At 44.0% G+C, this 17,020-nt stretch overlaps 1 protein-coding gene and 1 long non-coding RNA gene across 2 annotated transcripts; one reads left to right on the forward strand and one right to left on the reverse strand.

The window, feature by feature from the left end:
• Nucleotides 1–244: 244 nt before the first annotated feature.
• Nucleotides 245–16,778, reverse strand: serinc5 (serine incorporator 5). Its single transcript, XM_030104631.1, has 12 exons — nt 16,613–16,778; nt 8,491–8,658; nt 6,361–6,530; nt 5,921–6,003; nt 5,375–5,468; nt 4,513–4,724; nt 4,262–4,354; nt 3,121–3,247; nt 2,503–2,572; nt 2,325–2,361; nt 1,864–2,008; nt 245–1,762 (listed from the first exon to the last, which is right to left on the reverse strand). The coding sequence occupies exons 1-12, from the start codon at nt 16,637–16,639 to the stop codon at nt 1,618–1,620; spliced, it is 1,371 nt and encodes a 456-aa protein (XP_029960491.1). The 5' UTR covers nt 16,640–16,778; the 3' UTR covers nt 245–1,617.
• Nucleotides 1,941–9,434, forward strand: LOC115398018 (uncharacterized). The gene is made up of 3 exons (XR_003932550.1): nt 1,941–2,030; nt 8,296–8,301; nt 9,424–9,434. It is a non-coding gene; the product is annotated as an uncharacterized LOC115398018 (long non-coding RNA).
• Nucleotides 16,779–17,020: the final 242 nt, after the last annotated feature.

The raw sequence follows: 17,020 nt of genomic DNA on the forward strand, positions 1-17,020 counted from the left end.
CAAAATGTGGGCGGTGACGCACTGAAGCTTTTTTTCCACTATTTAAATCTTCTTTATTCTACTTACAAGTCATTGATTTCTAAAGATGTAAGTTTCAATAAAATAATTTTAACCTACACTTCTTTGTTTACATTATATATATATTTTTATTTTTTTTTTACATTAGTTAAAAAACCCTCCAGTGTCCCCCAGAAGGGGCCGGCTCCACACCTTGAAAACCGCAGCACTAAACGATCCCGTGTGGTTTCTTATCTTCTGACATCTACCTTTGGTAAATGCAGCTCGTCTGTGTCGCCGCAGCGCCTCCCTCACGGTGGCGCACCTCCAACGTCGCTCCTCTTTAAGGCAGGTTGATTTGAGGAGCGTTGCCCTGCACGACCACGACCACGACCACGGAAACTGGAAATGTGGATTTTTTTTCTTAGGAAAAGACTTTGCTCAAAGGGAGCGCTGACATCAATAAAAACTGAAACGGTACACATGATCTGAGGCTGCGTTCACACTGCAGGAAAATGTGACCCAGTTGTGATTTTCTGCTCACAGGTGACCCACATCCGACCTGTTTAGTGACCAGATCCAGGCCTGGTTCTGCGTCCGTATCCGTTATCTTTCAAGACGACCGCGGTCTGAACGGTCAAGCCGCATGTATGTGATGTCACGAAGCTGTCCTCTCTTTTTTCTCAGTCTCCTTCATCCCCGTCTGGTCGTGTCACGTTCACAATGCAATGTGATGGAGGTCGCGTTTAAAATGTAGTGTATGCAAAAAAAAAAAAAAGAAAAAAAAAAAAATCATATCTCAACAAGAAATCAGAATTGAGCATCAAGACCAGCAGTGTGAACATAGCTTGAGTGGGAAACTTCACAACACTGGATTCTCTAACATTGAAAAGAGCTCTTCTTGTTGCATAGAAAACTTCTACAAAAAGAGACAATATAACAAAGCACTGACATATATATGTACAGCTTGAATGTGAGCCTGAGAAATGAGTTTTTTATCCCCCCCCGCCAACAGACTCAGGGACAAATCTAATTCAATTCACACGTTTCTTCTTTCATTCATTTAGGCACACTTAAATAAATACAAATTTGTCTCATCTGAAATAAATTTGTCCCGGAACGTTGCTACAACTTTATGTTCTAATCCAACTGTACAAAACTGAAATGGCCGTCTGAGGGTAAAAGCACGAGTTTGAGATAATCTGAACACATACGAGTACAGAAAATACTTACAAAATACACTTTCAAGTTTGAAATTTTTTGAAAATCTGTGAAAGCTGGATGTTTCTCAAAGCAACGCAGCTGCCAGGAATCTTTAGTCAATTTCAAACCTGTACGAAATACAAAAACTCAGAGAGTCAGTGGTAGTAAAAGCTTACCGTCAAGGTATTAACCGCTCAACATTGTAAAACAAAGTAAACGCTAGCATATAAAACAAAAGGCAACAGATAATCCTCCATTTCAAACGCTGAGGGTAGAGTAGGGTTGTGTTTCAAGCTAACAGGGGTGTGTGTGTGTGTGTGTGTGTGTTTGTGTGTTGGTCCCTTGGCCCATTGTGGGAACTTCATCCTGGCCGCATTGCAAGAATCAGAGTAGCCCGACACGCGAGCGTGTGATGTCCTACGCCTCGAAGCGCTTCGGGCAGACCATGGGAGCGACGAGGGTCCACATGTAGAAAACCAGACAGACCCAGCAGGAGGCCATCTTGATCCAGAACACAGACCAGCTTCCCTCCAGCAGCTTCTCGATTTTATGGTTGTCAAAACTGTGACAAAAAAAAAAAACAAAAAACCCAAACATGATCATCTGCATGTATGAAGCTTCATGCTGTTGATGCGTGCGCTCGGCGTCACGAGCTTCACTTACTGAAACCAGTTGGTGACAGTCATCATGACATACAGGGAGCCCAGGAAGAAGACAAAGTGAAAGTAGCAGTAGCTGTAGATGGTTCCCTCTCTCTCGTCGTACACCACGTTCTGGCCTGAACCGGTCTTCTCCTCGTCAAAGTCCTCTGAAAATCAAGTCCGAACACAGTGAGCAAACACTGTAAGCACAAAAGACAAACAAGTGGGGCTCTTCTTCAGAACTGAGTGTTTTCCAGCAGGTGGCAGTGTGCGTCCGCCATCAATCCCGCTCCTCCTGCTCTCTTCACTGTGTCACACTAACCTCCTAGTAACAGTGACATCATCTTTGTTTGCTGACCAATGCTTTCTCACCATCCTTGATGTGGCTCGGGAATAGTAATGAGGATATCTCCTCCGTGTGCAGAGGACATGTGCAAACACACATCGGGGGGGGGAAAAAAAAGCCAAAAAGGCTTTCCTTACCTGTGTCATCTCCAAAACAGAAACAGCAGCGAGCTCTCTGCAAAGCGTAGAGGAGAAGAAGTCACCACTGAGTTGGAATGAAGCGTCAGGAGAGGCTGGTCTGTGTGGCTTCAAGCCGTCAGTCTGCATATGTGTTTAGTCAGCACGCCCAGGGAGGGCTGAATGTTTCTGTGTTTACCTCAGCCTCTGGCTCGCTGTTCCTGCACACTCTGAGGGCCGCCGAGCTTCGCCTGCTGGTGGACGTCAGGCTGGAGAGGGCAGGAGAACCAAAACAAAGACAGACAAAGAGGGAGAAAGGTTGTAATTTAATCAGTATGTATTCTTTCTGTATATTTTTCTCTCAATAATTTGCAGTTTCAGAAAGCGTTTCTTCAGGGAACGACCGCAAGAGACAGGATGCCTCCACATGATGGGAAACACATGTGAACAAAAGCTAGAGCCACAGTTCTCGTGTCTCCGAGCCTTGGCTTCTGCCACAGCCAATCAAACGCCGCCTCTTCAGAGTGGCAGCCAATCCAAACTACCTTGTCTGTGTAGCAACAGACTGACATCAAATATTTTTTCGTTTTCACATTTCTGATTGCAGAGCTGTTGTTAGAGGGTTCGGGCATGTAGCCTTCACTCCTCTCCACTTAATATACTGAGAATGAGGAACACTCGACAGCTGCAGGACAGACGAGTGAGCAAAAAAGACATTGTGGGAGAGCTTTCTTCTCTCACTGATAGATATTTTCCTGAAAGTCTTTTGAAAGTTTCACGTTTGCAGAATTAATTCACAGTCATCCGTGTGCCTCACCAAGAGTAGAGGACGCAGCCAAACAGGATGATGGTTCCGAGGCCAGTGACGATCTTCTTGTCGCTCTCTGTCCCGGAGTTGAAGGGGAACACGCAGACGGTCTGGTTTACACCGCCTATCTCCGCCACTGGACAGAAGGAAAACACAGATGGGTGGGATGAAACACAAAGAGGAGGAAGCGTGACAAGAAGAAAAGACAAAAGATGCAGTGAGGATGTGTATTTTGGCACGGGTAGTGAAAGAAGATAAAAAACGAGGGCCAGTGCAAAATGCAGCGAGAACAAAAAACAACCAAGGATGGCTATTTTCTGAAATCAATTATTTATATAAATACAACAACAGTTTAAAAAAAACACAAATCTAATCTTGATGAAGGAGATGGGTGAAAACAGAGATCTCAACAGTTTCAGTTGTTTTACAAAACAGTGATTTTTAGTTAAACTTTTGGTTTCTGGCAGAAATTTCTTTATCTTTCTGAGTGACATCAGATGACATTAAGGAGAGAGTCAAGTAAGACATTTTACAGTCTTGTCAAAGCCAAACAGGTTTGACTCATAAAACATCAGTGAAACTGTGGCCACTTCATCAAGGACGCTGTGTCACTGCCTTTGTCCAAACAAATCGCAATGAATCATATTTGCAGTGAAAACTAGCATTCCTGAAATATTTTTATTAGAAAAAAAAAAAGGAAAAAACTTGAGATTATTGTGACTTTGGCCTGAAGTCGAAAGCATATCTGATTCAAAGATTATATTTGAGTGGGAGGAGTTGGGAGCCACTCGGTGTTCTTCTCTGAATAGTTGAGAAAACATGAATCAAATGTGAAGAAATTCTTATTAGTCATCCAGTAGAAGGAGGAGTGATTGAAGTGCACTTTGCAGAGTCATCTGCTTTTCTGGTGGCTAAAATCTTTGTCGTGCCATCACCGTGCGAACAGTGTGTTAAAGTTGTTCTTTGATGACATGATAGACTGAAAATGTGTAAAGAAGGACGGAGCAAAGCTAAAATGATGAACTTGATCAAAACAGAAGTGCTGCTGTGGCATCGTTGGACCGAATCACCAATAAAAACTGTAGCTGTTCTGAAACAATCAACAGCTGGACTGACAGGAAGGAGATGGTGTGTGTCGCCTCACACTCACCTTCTTTTGGTTTGCTGGAGAAGGCTGAGAAGGTAAGATACATGACGTACACACTGATGACGCCCGGCTGCAGGAGGCCGGATGTGGGCTGCACTGCAGGAACAAAGACACAGAATTCAGAATTCATGGGTGGTTTTTTTTTTCTGAATCTGAAAGTTCGTTTGTCTCAAATCTGCTGCGCTGTATTGATTTCAAAATGACACACCGCTCTCTTAAAAACCCATGAGACGGAGCGTGTGTGAGTTCCTTACGTTTCTGTATGCAGGGGGAGATGGCCAGCAGGGAGACGACGAGGCAGAGGCTGCCGTTGATGCCCAGGAAGATCTTGTTCAGCAAGCAGGCCTCGGGGTGAGTGTAAAAAAACCCCATGAAGGCTACGGCTCCCACGGCCGCCGTGAACAGAAGCAGAGTCACCAAGGCCAGAGCCGCGTACCACATACGATTATACGACACTCCCGAACTCCTGCAGAGGGGGAGAGAGAAAACAGGCAGAAAAAAGGAAAACAACGTGAACAAAAGAAAGGCAAATTAAAGGGTACGAAAGATAAGTGGAAGGGGGAGAAAGAAAAAGAATTGACTCAGGAAAGATTGTCCTAAAGAAAAATTTAAAGAGAGAAAGAAAGAGTCAACTTTGGTGGGTTGCTCAAGACAATCAATAGAAGATTTATGGCTGCTTCAGGAAGTTCACTTGTTTTTTCACTTGGCCTACAAATTCACCTTTCACAAAATAGGTGGGTTTAAAAGCAAACAACAACATATCCTGAAGAGTTCCACTTTATGGCAGCGGTTACCAAACCATTAAACATTTCTGGAGAAATCTGCTGAGTGTGTGTTCATGTGTGTGTGTCAACGGGGGGAAACTCCTAAACCAAACGCGTCCTGTGAATCTGCACAGCACTGGCCTGCTGCCAGGACACAAGACACAAAGCTACATGACGCCCTCTTTCCAACTCCTCTGACAGAAATGCCATCCCACCTTCAGAACGTCTCTCAAGAACAAATGAAAAGCAGCGCAGTGATCTCATTCAAGGACTGTCCACACGGCGAGCCAACGCGTCCCCGGGTGAAGAGAAGAGCGAAAAGCAGAGAGGAGACGTGTCGTGTTGCTCTCACCAGTTTGTGTTCCATCTGTGTGCAAACTCCACCAGCAGCATAAGTTGGATCAGAAGGAAGAGGAAGCCCCCAACGGCTCCGATGTAGCGCCAGACTGTGATTATTAAATACAAGAAGAGACAAAATGGAAAGTGTTTGAATGATGACAAACCTGCTTGGCAAGTCAAAGCCGCTGTAAGGCAGCGCACGTTTGCATGTATCACTGGAAACTCAGGACTAGCTCCACAGAAACATTCATCTTTTCCCTTTTATATTTCAGCAAATCGCTCTGCAGTCCAACGGTGACAGACCTTTAAAATGGCGGCATACAAAATATGCTCACATCAGAATTCTCTCTAAAGGAAAAAGGAAGCATTCAGCACTTTTCAGTCATCAGTGGGGAAATCAGGCAGATATTTTAAGAAGCTGTAAAGATCTGTTGCTTCCACATGCATTTTTAGCACTTCCTGTATCTCCTGTTGTAACTTTACCGTTTGGAGATGAACGTGTGATTTACATCTTGTAAAATAAATAACAAACTTAAAGTTTGCTGGGGGTTTTTTTTACCTTCAAGAAAGGTTTCCTCCTGCGGGAGAAAGAAGCCTCCAGCACAGCATGCCACCAGCAGAACAAACTTCACCAGCCAGAATCTGCCGATCAAAGTGGCGATAATGTCAAAAACAGTGAATTAACAAAGGAAAATTTGATACCATGCAAATTGACCATTGCAAATTAGTGGGAAAGTAAATGTAAAAAATATAAAAACCCCGGTCCAAACACAGAATACGACTCTAACAAGTCCAAACACATTCAAAATGATCTACTGTTTTCAGTCCAGACACGACAGTACACTGCTTCACTTAGGTAATCATATTTTTGATGTTTTAAACAGTTTTTTAAACCATACACAACACATGGTTGAATGTGCTTTATGAATACAGTAATTGTTAGTTGAGGGACAAATTATTTAAAAGAAAAAAAAAAAAAACTGAAAAATTTCTCCTCACCCGTTATGGATGGCCGCCCTGCAGCCAGTGCTGGTGTTCACTCGTATGGTGAAGATGGCGAAGAACAAAAAGAAGCAGGACATTCCAAAACACACCTTGTAGACAGCCGAGTAACCCACCAGAGTTTTGCAGTCCTCTCCTGCATTCAAGTTCTCGCACAAGGTGGGGAACTGAATGGAAAAATCATAACCCCAAAACACCGAAATTAGATCATTGTGCTATTTAAAAAAAAAAAAAAAGAAAGAAAGAAAGAAAGAAAAACCACCTCTGCTCATGTTTGTCTAGTATGAGGCCCCAGTGAAAGGGCCCAATAGTGTCTATTCTGAACGTCACGCCTCTCAAGGAGCAGAAAGAGAGAACAGGCTGCAACAACAACCCCTCTTTCTGTCCACGGAGCCCTCTTTCATCTCTCCTTCTCTACAGCCTGTTAGAGGGGCCTTACAACTAACTGTCAGTGTACACAAACAAAAGACACAGATGAATAAATTAAACGCCCTTTGTAAACAAGTCAGAGGCAACGGCGAGAGGGGAAGGCAGAGGCGGCGTGAAAGGAGGAGAGAAGGCTGGAAGATCCCTCTTGACATGGAGCCCAAAACATGATTCTGAATGACGGTGAGCGGCATGAGAAGGCGAGGGCGAAACGTGAGAGGACCTCGCTGAACGGAAAACTGTTGCTTTGGTGGCTGTGCGCCAACAGGAGGGAGAGCTTTTCAATTTCACAACCACAGAATGCGAGCTGAAATGTCTGTACCCTTTAATAGGGAGAAATAAAGATGGTTTTCCAAAAAAAAAACTTTCTAAGAGATCTACAAATCTTTAAAATCTGGTTATGTTGGCTTTGCTAATTGCAAGCGGGTGAGACGCCAGTGGATTGAGTTGTCATCACCTTAGTGCGAAACGCAGCCCGGAGCCAGATCACAACATAAGGCAAGAAGCCCATTTCTGGAGCCTTTGTCTCATTTTGAGGGCCATATTAGCATGTCCATGGTGTTGTGATTAAGAGGGAGAGGGGGCCGGCTGTTTCAGACTGCTGTAAATCTCTTGAGAAAAGACCAGTGCTCTCACACACACAATGGCTGCTCTCTTAGCTGGGACTTCCCACTGCGATCTGTGTGTGTGTGTGTGTGTGTGTGTGTGTGTGTGTGTGTGTGTGTGTGTGTGTGTGTGTGTGTGTGTGTGTGTATCTCAAAGGCGACACACAGCAGGGAGTGGTTTGCATCCTGTACTGTAGACACTGGCAGAGTTAGAGGAGAGAAGAGGAGATGATCGGTGGAAATGTGTCATCTTCAAATAGCGCCGCTGTTGATGAAGCTTGGTCATCGCCATGGTAACAGAGTCATCTGACTTTTTTTTCCCCCCCATATAACAAAAACATAATTCCCCGTTAACACTGAGGTTTAGTTTACACAGACAAACTGGGAACGTGTGGACCTTGGGTGGTTTATTACTTCCCAACATTAAAACATCCAGTTATCTCTACAGCGCTGATAATAAGTTCAGCATGTTTTTGTATCTTTTTGTGACATTAGATGTGAGACCTTGTCGCCGTCTGTGAGTACACTCTGACTCACCCAGATGAGGGATTTTTTTCCTCTTCCAGACAAACCCAAACAAAAAGGCGCGCAGTAAGCAATCTTGAAATGCGTTGGTTTAAACAGAGTCACATGAAGGGCGAAAATATTAAAGCTGCAGAGAGAATCACACATAATCATGACCTCAAGTCTGGGTCACTGCAGCAGGTTTTATCATAAAGTATTATCTAATCACTGTACTGTGGAGACGCTCATTTACTTCAGGGCTTTTAGAGCGGAGAGCTTCTAAACTACTCTGCTCATGACGCATTTAAAATGAGGTGATTGCGGCGCTCAAGGGAGAGTTACAGATTACTTCGTGAGCTTCATTACCTCACAGATCCCTGTTTACATTTTCAGCCAGTCATATGTGATATATGTGATATAGATTTAACATCAATATAAAACACATTTTTGAAAATTTAAGTTACCCTTATGTAGTTGGTGTACAGCTTTTAGCATGCATTGGATTTTGTGTGTGTGTGTGTGTGTGTGTGTGTGTGTGTGTGTGTGTGTGTCCTGAAAAAGCTCCACGTTAGTGTGTGGCTGATGTACTCACTTGGCCTCTCATCTGGCCCACCACCGTGGGGGACATCATGATGACACAGATAACAGTGACCAACAGGAAGTAGATGGCGTACATAATTCGGGTTCCTGTGGACTGTTTCATCTTGGGGCAGCAGTTACAGCAGCAGGAGCAGGCCGCTGAGCCGCAGCAGCAGGCCAGCTGCATGCGGGGCAAAGACAGACAGGGGGAAAAGCCATTAGGGTTTCACAGTTCTCCAAAATATCTGATACAAGCATTATGAATTCAAGGCCTCGAGTTCATTTTGTCCCCTGAGCGGAGGGGAATAAGGTGGAAAATACCTCTCAGAGGTCACGAGATAACATGCTGAAAAAGACTTTGTTTTTTTTAAATATAAAGCACAGAAGCATTTCAGCCAAGCCATGGTACAGAGAAGGGCCACTTGTAGGGTTTGTACACAAACATGCATGGTACTTTAAAGAAGAAATCATAACAATATGTAAGCGGTTTGCTTAATTAAACTCCACCTCAGAATCTATAGACTTGCAGATTGAAGGTTGTAAGTTTTATTAGATCTATAAAATCTGGCCAGTTTTACCAACATCACCCAAATCGTAAATCTTAAAACAGCTGTTCAAAAAACAGACAAAAGCAGACGTTCCTTTTCAACCGATCAGATTCTATCATTGTTCCAGGACTGACAGAGGAAGTCAGTATTTCGCATCGGTTCTAAAAATCACAGCTTCAAGCTCCAAACTCAATAAATTAAAGTGGCGTCATGAGGCAGTTTCATGGAACTTACTGTATGCCTTCTATTACAGGACAAACGGTTCTGCTCCAGTTTCTGTACGGGCGGGGGACGTTTCAAAGCTCCAAACAGACGCTGGTTTTTGTTCGTTGGTTTCTGTTGTATTTAAAATGCGGTTTCTTATATTTTTTTTTTCTAAACCACACCATGTTCTGGAGCACACAATCAAAACAAAAGAAATAAACAGACATTGTTCCCTAAATGTTAAAAGGAAGTAGGTCATCGTGTGTCGGTCATGACACTGACTGGTAACTTTTGGTGTTTGTTTTTTTTTTTTTAATCTTTAAAAAGAATTCGCTTTCACAACCCACTGACACCGAGTTCAACTTTGCCAGATGAAGAAATTAAAGTACTTTCCAGAACTGTGGGAAGCAGAAAACACCCGACTGGATTTGACATTGCTCATTCATGGTTTGTATCACGAGGGAGAAATCCCTCCCCCTGCTTCTCACAAGCAACTTTTCCTCAGTACAGACAGTCTAGTCTTTTGTCTCCATCACACACACACACACACACACACACACACACACACACACACACACACACACACGCTCTCACAGAGGACGACTCTGTTTCTTCTGACAGGCCGTCATATAGGAGGAGGAGGAGGATCGCTATATAAAGACAGCTCTATAATTACACAACACAAGGTCTGACTGTAGCCATTAGCCAACCCACCCTGCTTGTTTTAGCCTCCTACCCCTCATCCCGGAGAACACACACCGATGTGGTGAGAGGTACAAGAAAAGTGTGTGGTGGTAAAAGTTGAGGGGTAGTCCTGCATGCGCTATTCTCTACGGTATGCCAGCCTCCTCCCTCTCTCTGCGCACGGGAGGCGGGATGAGAAGGGAAAAGAGCGAGTGAGGATTACATGTCAAGGCAAGTTACAGAAACTTCTGGTGGCCGAGCGCGGCTACGCTGAAGTAAAAGAGACTCAGAAAAATAAGGACAAATGAGTGTAAACACAGTGAGCTGTACTGCTGCTGCGTTCAGTTACTTTGGTAAACATCCTGTAAGCAGTCTTTCTGTATACGCACTTAAATGGGAGGTTCCCAGCATGAAAGAAGTGAGAGCACAGATATAAGAAATGAAACCCATCTAAACACCCTCACCACATCTAACCACGATATCACAGCAACTCTACATTTCACAGCACCAACAACGTCTGATTTCATACTTAATGCTCTAGTAAGCAATACTCCTTTTGGTTATTTTCTTATTTTCTGCGTTTGACTTGTGCCCAGTGGCCGCTGTGTGTGAAATCATTTGGGCTCATTTCATAAATTCATTGAACTGGGTAATCACATAATTTTTGTGAAGTAATTATGACTTATCACTCTGCTTTGATAGTTATTATTTCCATAATTTCTAATTTGGGAGAGCATATGAATGAACAGTTCAGTCCAGCTTTTTGATATCTATGTTGGGAATGTGGACATTGCAATTTGTAATATATTGTACCTCACTAGTAGGAGAACAGGCATAGTTGACATCATGGTACATTTTTATCAATGTGGTTCTACCTCCTGGCTCTTTGTCTGTTATTCCATCAACAGTGTGAGCTCAGAGATGTTTTGATCGTTCTCCAAAAGCTCTTATTCCCTAGGTTTGACTTATAAAGAGTGTGCATCCTTCTCTACTTGCACAGGTCTTTTTTTCAGTTTTTATCATCCAAAAATACAAAGACATGCATGTTAATACCTGAAAATGACCACAAGTGTATCTTATTATGAAAGTGACTGACGATCAGCTGACCTGGGTGCAGCAAGACTTATGCTGAACGTCATCCAGTAACCCCAGTCTGTTGATGTGACTCTCCGTCTCATGGTACAGAAAATTATCTGATAATTTTAGGAAATGCAACATAAATACCAATTCAGTGGATATACAAGAGGAAATCTAGATTCCAGGCCAGATATGATGTGATGTGAATCCTGCTCTGTGGCAGCATCATTAATTTATTAAATCGTGGAAAACTAGGTCAAGTTCATAATACAGTATTTATTTGTGAATACATTATCCATAGCATAAATTGGAATACCTTTTTACTGTCTGTATGAGAATAAATAAGTGAACTTGTTTCAGAAAATGAAACAAATGATTGTGATGTTTAATTTAATCCAGGTGAACATTTCGGCATGAAGCGTGTACTAAAACATTTGACAATATCAAAGGATCTATGCATTAATACGCATGCAGGACGCATGCACCCATTGGTTTCCATTTGACTCAACACAGCCTAACAGGATAAGCCGTCTCCTTTGTCTCAGCTGCACCCGCATGTCTCTTTCAATGAGCGATTAATTAACTACAGCGGACTGAAAGTGAGTGGGAAAAACAGGACAATTTAGGTTGTGAGGGTGTTTAGATTTCATTAGTTAGGGGGTGTTTCACCAGCAGACTGCACACAGTGAGGGGGGCCCAACAGCTAACTGCAGGGCTGAGGGTGGGAGCGCAGAAAGACGGGGTGGGGGGAAAGGGGTGGGGGGTGGAGGGGTCCTGTGGAATTTCACCACACACAGATACAAGGGTAACCATGGAGACCGGCGTTGACCCTACCCACTTGATAGGCCATCCAGCCCCCACTCCACCGGCCGGCTGTCCAACCAGCATGCCGACAGGTGGCTGACGCGCCTGCAGTTTGCACCCCAACTTAAATATCAGTGGTGGCCTCACATTTGTTCTTGTCACCCAGCGCACAAAGCATCACGGAGAAAACACCACTTCAGGTCTGAACAGAAACCATGTCTGGACTCCCATAATTCCAACGCTTGTCTCTTTATTCACTCATTAAAAGGTTCGGTTCTCATCGACTAATGCCTTTTAATGAGCATTTTCTTCTCTCGCCCTTTTTTGTTTTTCATCACTGGCCTTTAGACTTTGCCCCAGATTCGTCTAACTCTCAGTTGGTCTGGAGGTCTGGAGAAAGAAGATATTACACTTCTCTGTTCCCAAACACAAACAGTCCTGTAAATCAAGTCAAGTGATGCAACCGTCGTAAAACCTTTAAAGCCGTAGCTACGTATAATCAATAAATGCTAAATAAATGTATATGTAATCAATCTGTGATTACACCCGTTTGCTAGAGAACTGATGATAATTACCATGTTTTTCCCCTCCTCCATTCTTCAACCAGCTTTTGATCCTCAAAGCAGCAGCGATGAAAGAGACTGGGGCGTTCCACGGAAAGGAAATGGAAAGAGAAGCCGAAATTAAAGCCGAGGGGTAAACGCACTCGCATGTAGCCGCAGAGGCACTACTGCTGACACAATGCAAACAGACCTATCACCAAAAAATAGGTCATCCGCTGTATCGCGGTCAGCACAACATAAAAGAATGAAGACAGATAGAAATGAGGGTTTGTTGGTCTAACGCAACACCCAAGCAGAGTAAAAGTGTTCATGCATGAACAGGATAGAAGGTAAATGGCTTAAATGTATTTTTTTTAAAAAATCATTCACAGTTTCTGACAGTTACTTGACAGCAGGAAACTGATTTTTCTGGTTCAACTTGAAACTTGGGAGAAATGTGTTTGTGATTTTTTTTTTTAAATCTTGGCTTCATGTTTATCTCTGACGAGTGGCACCTCCGACACACACCCAAGAGCGAGCAATTTAGCCCTCAAAGGGAAAACGTCTGCAGAGCGACATGACTCATGAGTGAGGAAGGCTCAGTCAAAACAACACGAGGTGCCAAAACAGCCCCGATGGCTGTCAGCGGAAAAATAAACCTCAGGTACATCTAAACCACCATCTACAAAACATCCACCACAACTGCCTGTTCTACCTCTTCAGCAGTGAATCACTCATATCAAACATACGGTGGGTGTCCGCTTTAGGTTTGTAGAAACTCCCTCCTTATTAAAGCTTGGTGATAACAACACCGAGCAAAGCTAACCACTACTCTACACCATGGGAGACCAACACGCTGAGATGAAACTGCAGACACACCCTCTTATCTCAGATTACAGCAACGCTTTGTGCTGGAGGCAGTCACAGGAAACCAGTCCAGAGTAAAAGAAAATGGGGGGAAAAAAAGGGATTCATTAAGCAAAAAGGATTTGAAACAACAGAATTCAAGGCTTTCTCACATGAGTTAGGCTGGCCCAAACTCCAGACCAGGACCCACTCCATTTACCCTCATACTGTGACTGACAGCTCTGCCATTGTCTATATAGCTAGGCAGCTGTATACACGCAACAAAAATGTATCACTGCTCTGTTTCCTATACACAAAGGGAGGGCTTTCCTTGTCTCTTGGCAAATATAGCTCCTAGCTACAACCAACAGAGAGAAACTTTAGGCTAGTTGAGAGAACTGAAAAGAAGAAGCTAACAAAAGAACTGCGGTACAGTGAAGAGAGAACAAAAAAACCCCCGAAACAATCGCTCACAGACTGAAGAGTCTGTCACAAAAACATCCAAAGGAAACAGACCAAACAAGAAGAGGAAGAATGTCAAAACACGAGGCAGGATCACATCAACAGGTACATCCTAATGAAACATGCCGGGTTTACCCAGGGGCTTTTTTTAATTTCCCGAAGCACGCTGCTGTGCTCTACTTGAGGCCTGAGACAGAGTTACCTGACATTTCACAAACTTACATCAGCCTACAATCACAGCGCCGACAGCAGATCACAAAGATATGGAGCAGTCGGGCTAAGGAGAGCTCAAGGAAGACATCATGTCTGCTACATGACAGTTCAGACACAAAAACACTAAAGCCTGCCAGAGATACCCTGTGGGAAAACAAACTCCCGCTGCTGCTGCTGCTGACCACAGCAGAAATTCCTGAGGGGAAGTTAGAAACATCAGACAGACATGTCTCTTATGTACACAGCTGGACAGTAATTCCAATCAGATGACTGCCACTGAAATTTACGTTTGAGGATAATTGCTACAGACGTTAATTCGCAGTTCTCAATCAGGCCGCAGATTAACAAATCAAGTTTTGGATCACCGGATCAGAATTTACAGCATGGGAGCCTCAGCAGGAACCAGCAGGAAGTCCTCTTCTGATGGAGCCAGCTGTACGGTATTTGTGTGAATGATCTTAACCCTAAGCCCGATAACAAAGGTGCATATACCAAATTTAAAACCCTGTCTAAGCTAAGTCGACAAGGCGTTGCAATATGGGGAGAAAGGAGCTTTAAATGTCTGACAAAACAATCATATTTTCAATGATATTCATGTATTCATACAAGAGTTACTGTATTTGTCCTATTCAAAGATGTCAGAAAAGAAAAAAAAACCCATCACACTCCTTTATCTTAAGCACCCACGGTGTCTGCAGTGGAGGATCCTGCAGGACGACAGCCTCCAGAAGCATCCTGACTAATGTGGCCTGGCAAACGTGGCCGTGCCATCGCTGTGCTGCCTGCAGACACCCACATGGTTTCAGTCCTGTCCCACAGTCACAGCCAACGCTCGCAGCACTTTGGACAACGCTCAGCGCCGAGCTCAAGCCGTTTCCCAGCCCTCACCGCGTCACGACGTGGCACCCGTCCCCCGTCCCACTGAGAAATTACATGTCCGAGTCCCACATCACGCCAGCGCCTCTCCTCACATCTAACCCAAACAAGGCCCACCCTCTTCTGACTTCTACCTTTGAGCCAAGTAGGAAATTAAAAGACCACACATCAATTTGGGCCCCTCTAAACCTCCAGAGTGGCACATATATGCACCCATAGAAAAAGTTAATTGCAAGTATACATATAAATGGGGCGTCTGTGACAAGGATTAGCGCAGCACCAGCCCGGCAACACAAAACTGATCTCATTGTTTGCCCTTCATTTTCTCTTAATCCAAGCCTCTTTCCATCACTTCCCCCCAGTCTGTGAAAAGAACAGGAAATAGGAGCGAGCGCCTCTCAGATGAGGGATGTGCATGTGTAATTACATTGCTACTCAGAGTAGCTCAGCAGTGGCGACCCCGTGGTCAAAACCAGTCTGTTGGTGGTAAAAAAAAGACACTCAGCCCACAAAAAAACCCTCTCTAACTTCAGAAAGACCGCCTGCATTGCCCTTTCATAGTGTCACTGTAATGTCCACAATGAATATTTGACATTTGGAAACAAAAAACCTGCCAGTTTGAAAAATTGTTGTGTTGTTTTAGTCACATAAATAACAGGCTTTTAATAAATTTTAAACCTCTCCAGAGCTAAAGCTAAAATTTAGAAACGACCACTTACGAGTACATTATTACTGAATTTGTTAATTACAGATGATTCAGGATTTTCAGCAGCATTTAAATAACATGAATGAATGAATGGAATTATGTTCATAATTTGACACAAAGTACAAACACCAACAAATACCATTCACTTCAACTGACCGAGAAAAGGAACAGCCTGAAAAACACAATGCTTGTCAAAACACAATGTTAAGAAATTTTAAAGCCCAGGACTGTATGGATAATGGATTTGCAGACTCAAAATAACAACATGGACAGCTTTGGAGCCAATCAATAGTCCAAACTCCATCTGTAATTTAATTTGTTATGATGAGTAAAACTGAAAACAACTGTAATCAATAGGCTGCATACAGTTATAGGTTTACAGGGATTAGACAGTGATTTCAAAGTGCTGGATAGAGTGCAGTAGAAAAAGAAAAGCTGGGATCAGAGGGATCTCTTTTCCATTTTGCTTTGATCAAAACATCTTCAGAGCTACATTTCTCGTGAGACTCCTCAAAAGCAATGACAGCTCGTGACAGCTATAACATTAATAACATTACAGTGTGAGAAACATCAGGAAGTGAAGGCAGCGCGGTGGGTGTTTGTGATGGAGAGATGGCCTTACTTTGAAAACCTCTGGTGTCGTTCAGAAACAAACAGTAGAGTTTGTGGCGGACGGAGGAAGTGCTGGGGGAGAAATTTAGCTCTCAACTTGTTTCAAGATGTTCCTCGGGCGAAATGTGCGTAAATGAAAGCGAGGGGTGAAATCCCAGCGTTTATCTCCCGTCCGGGAACACAAGAACAAGACATCTCGAGTAATGTCAAGCTGCAAAAGGAGAAAAAGCAGCGTCTTTGTGTCCATTGAGGCGGTGTGATGGCAGACTGGAGGTTAGCTCTCTTTGTCCTGCTGCTGCTTTGACGTGACTACAGTGAAGTTATTCAGCCGCTTCCAGGACGACATTACAGCTCTACTGTTATTATTTTTCCGCGCTTTCTGCTGAAAGCTTTCGGGGAAGCTGGCAGGTGAAATCTCAGACAAAGGAAACCGAGATGATGGAAGCAGGGAGACCGCGGCGGCGGCGGCGGAGCGCTAGCTTCAGCTCCGAGGAACCCATGAGCAAAAACCAGCCTTTAACCGGCACAACAACAATAAAAACAGTGACACAAATTCCTCACCTGCGAGATACAACACGGCGTGCACATTTCCGCCCCGGTCCGGTCAGTTAAAATCCGCGTGAGAGTGAAGCAGACGAGCCGCGCGCGCTTCGTGGGTTTTTAGGGTCTGTTTCTGCTTCTTCCTCCACATGAAATCCTCACAGCTCGGGCAGAGCCAACGCGCCTGTCCTCCTCAAACCGCTCCGTGCTCCCTCCCTCCTGTCACCCCTCCTCCGCCGCGCCGTCCCTCCTCCTCCATCTGTCTCTCCTCCCCACGTCCCCTCATGTCTCTCCTCCTCCATCACCAGGTGCCTGCTCGTGGATTCCTTCCCTCAGTAGGTCTTTTGAGATGAAAACATGAACAATGAAAACGTGTGGCACAAGTTTTCGTTTCATAATCTTCGTATTGTGTCTGAGAAATGTGGTAAA

This window comes from Salarias fasciatus, chromosome 12, assembly GCF_902148845.1.
Source record: "Salarias fasciatus chromosome 12, fSalaFa1.1, whole genome shotgun sequence".
Lineage (NCBI taxonomy): Eukaryota > Metazoa > Chordata > Actinopteri > Blenniiformes > Blenniidae > Salarias > Salarias fasciatus.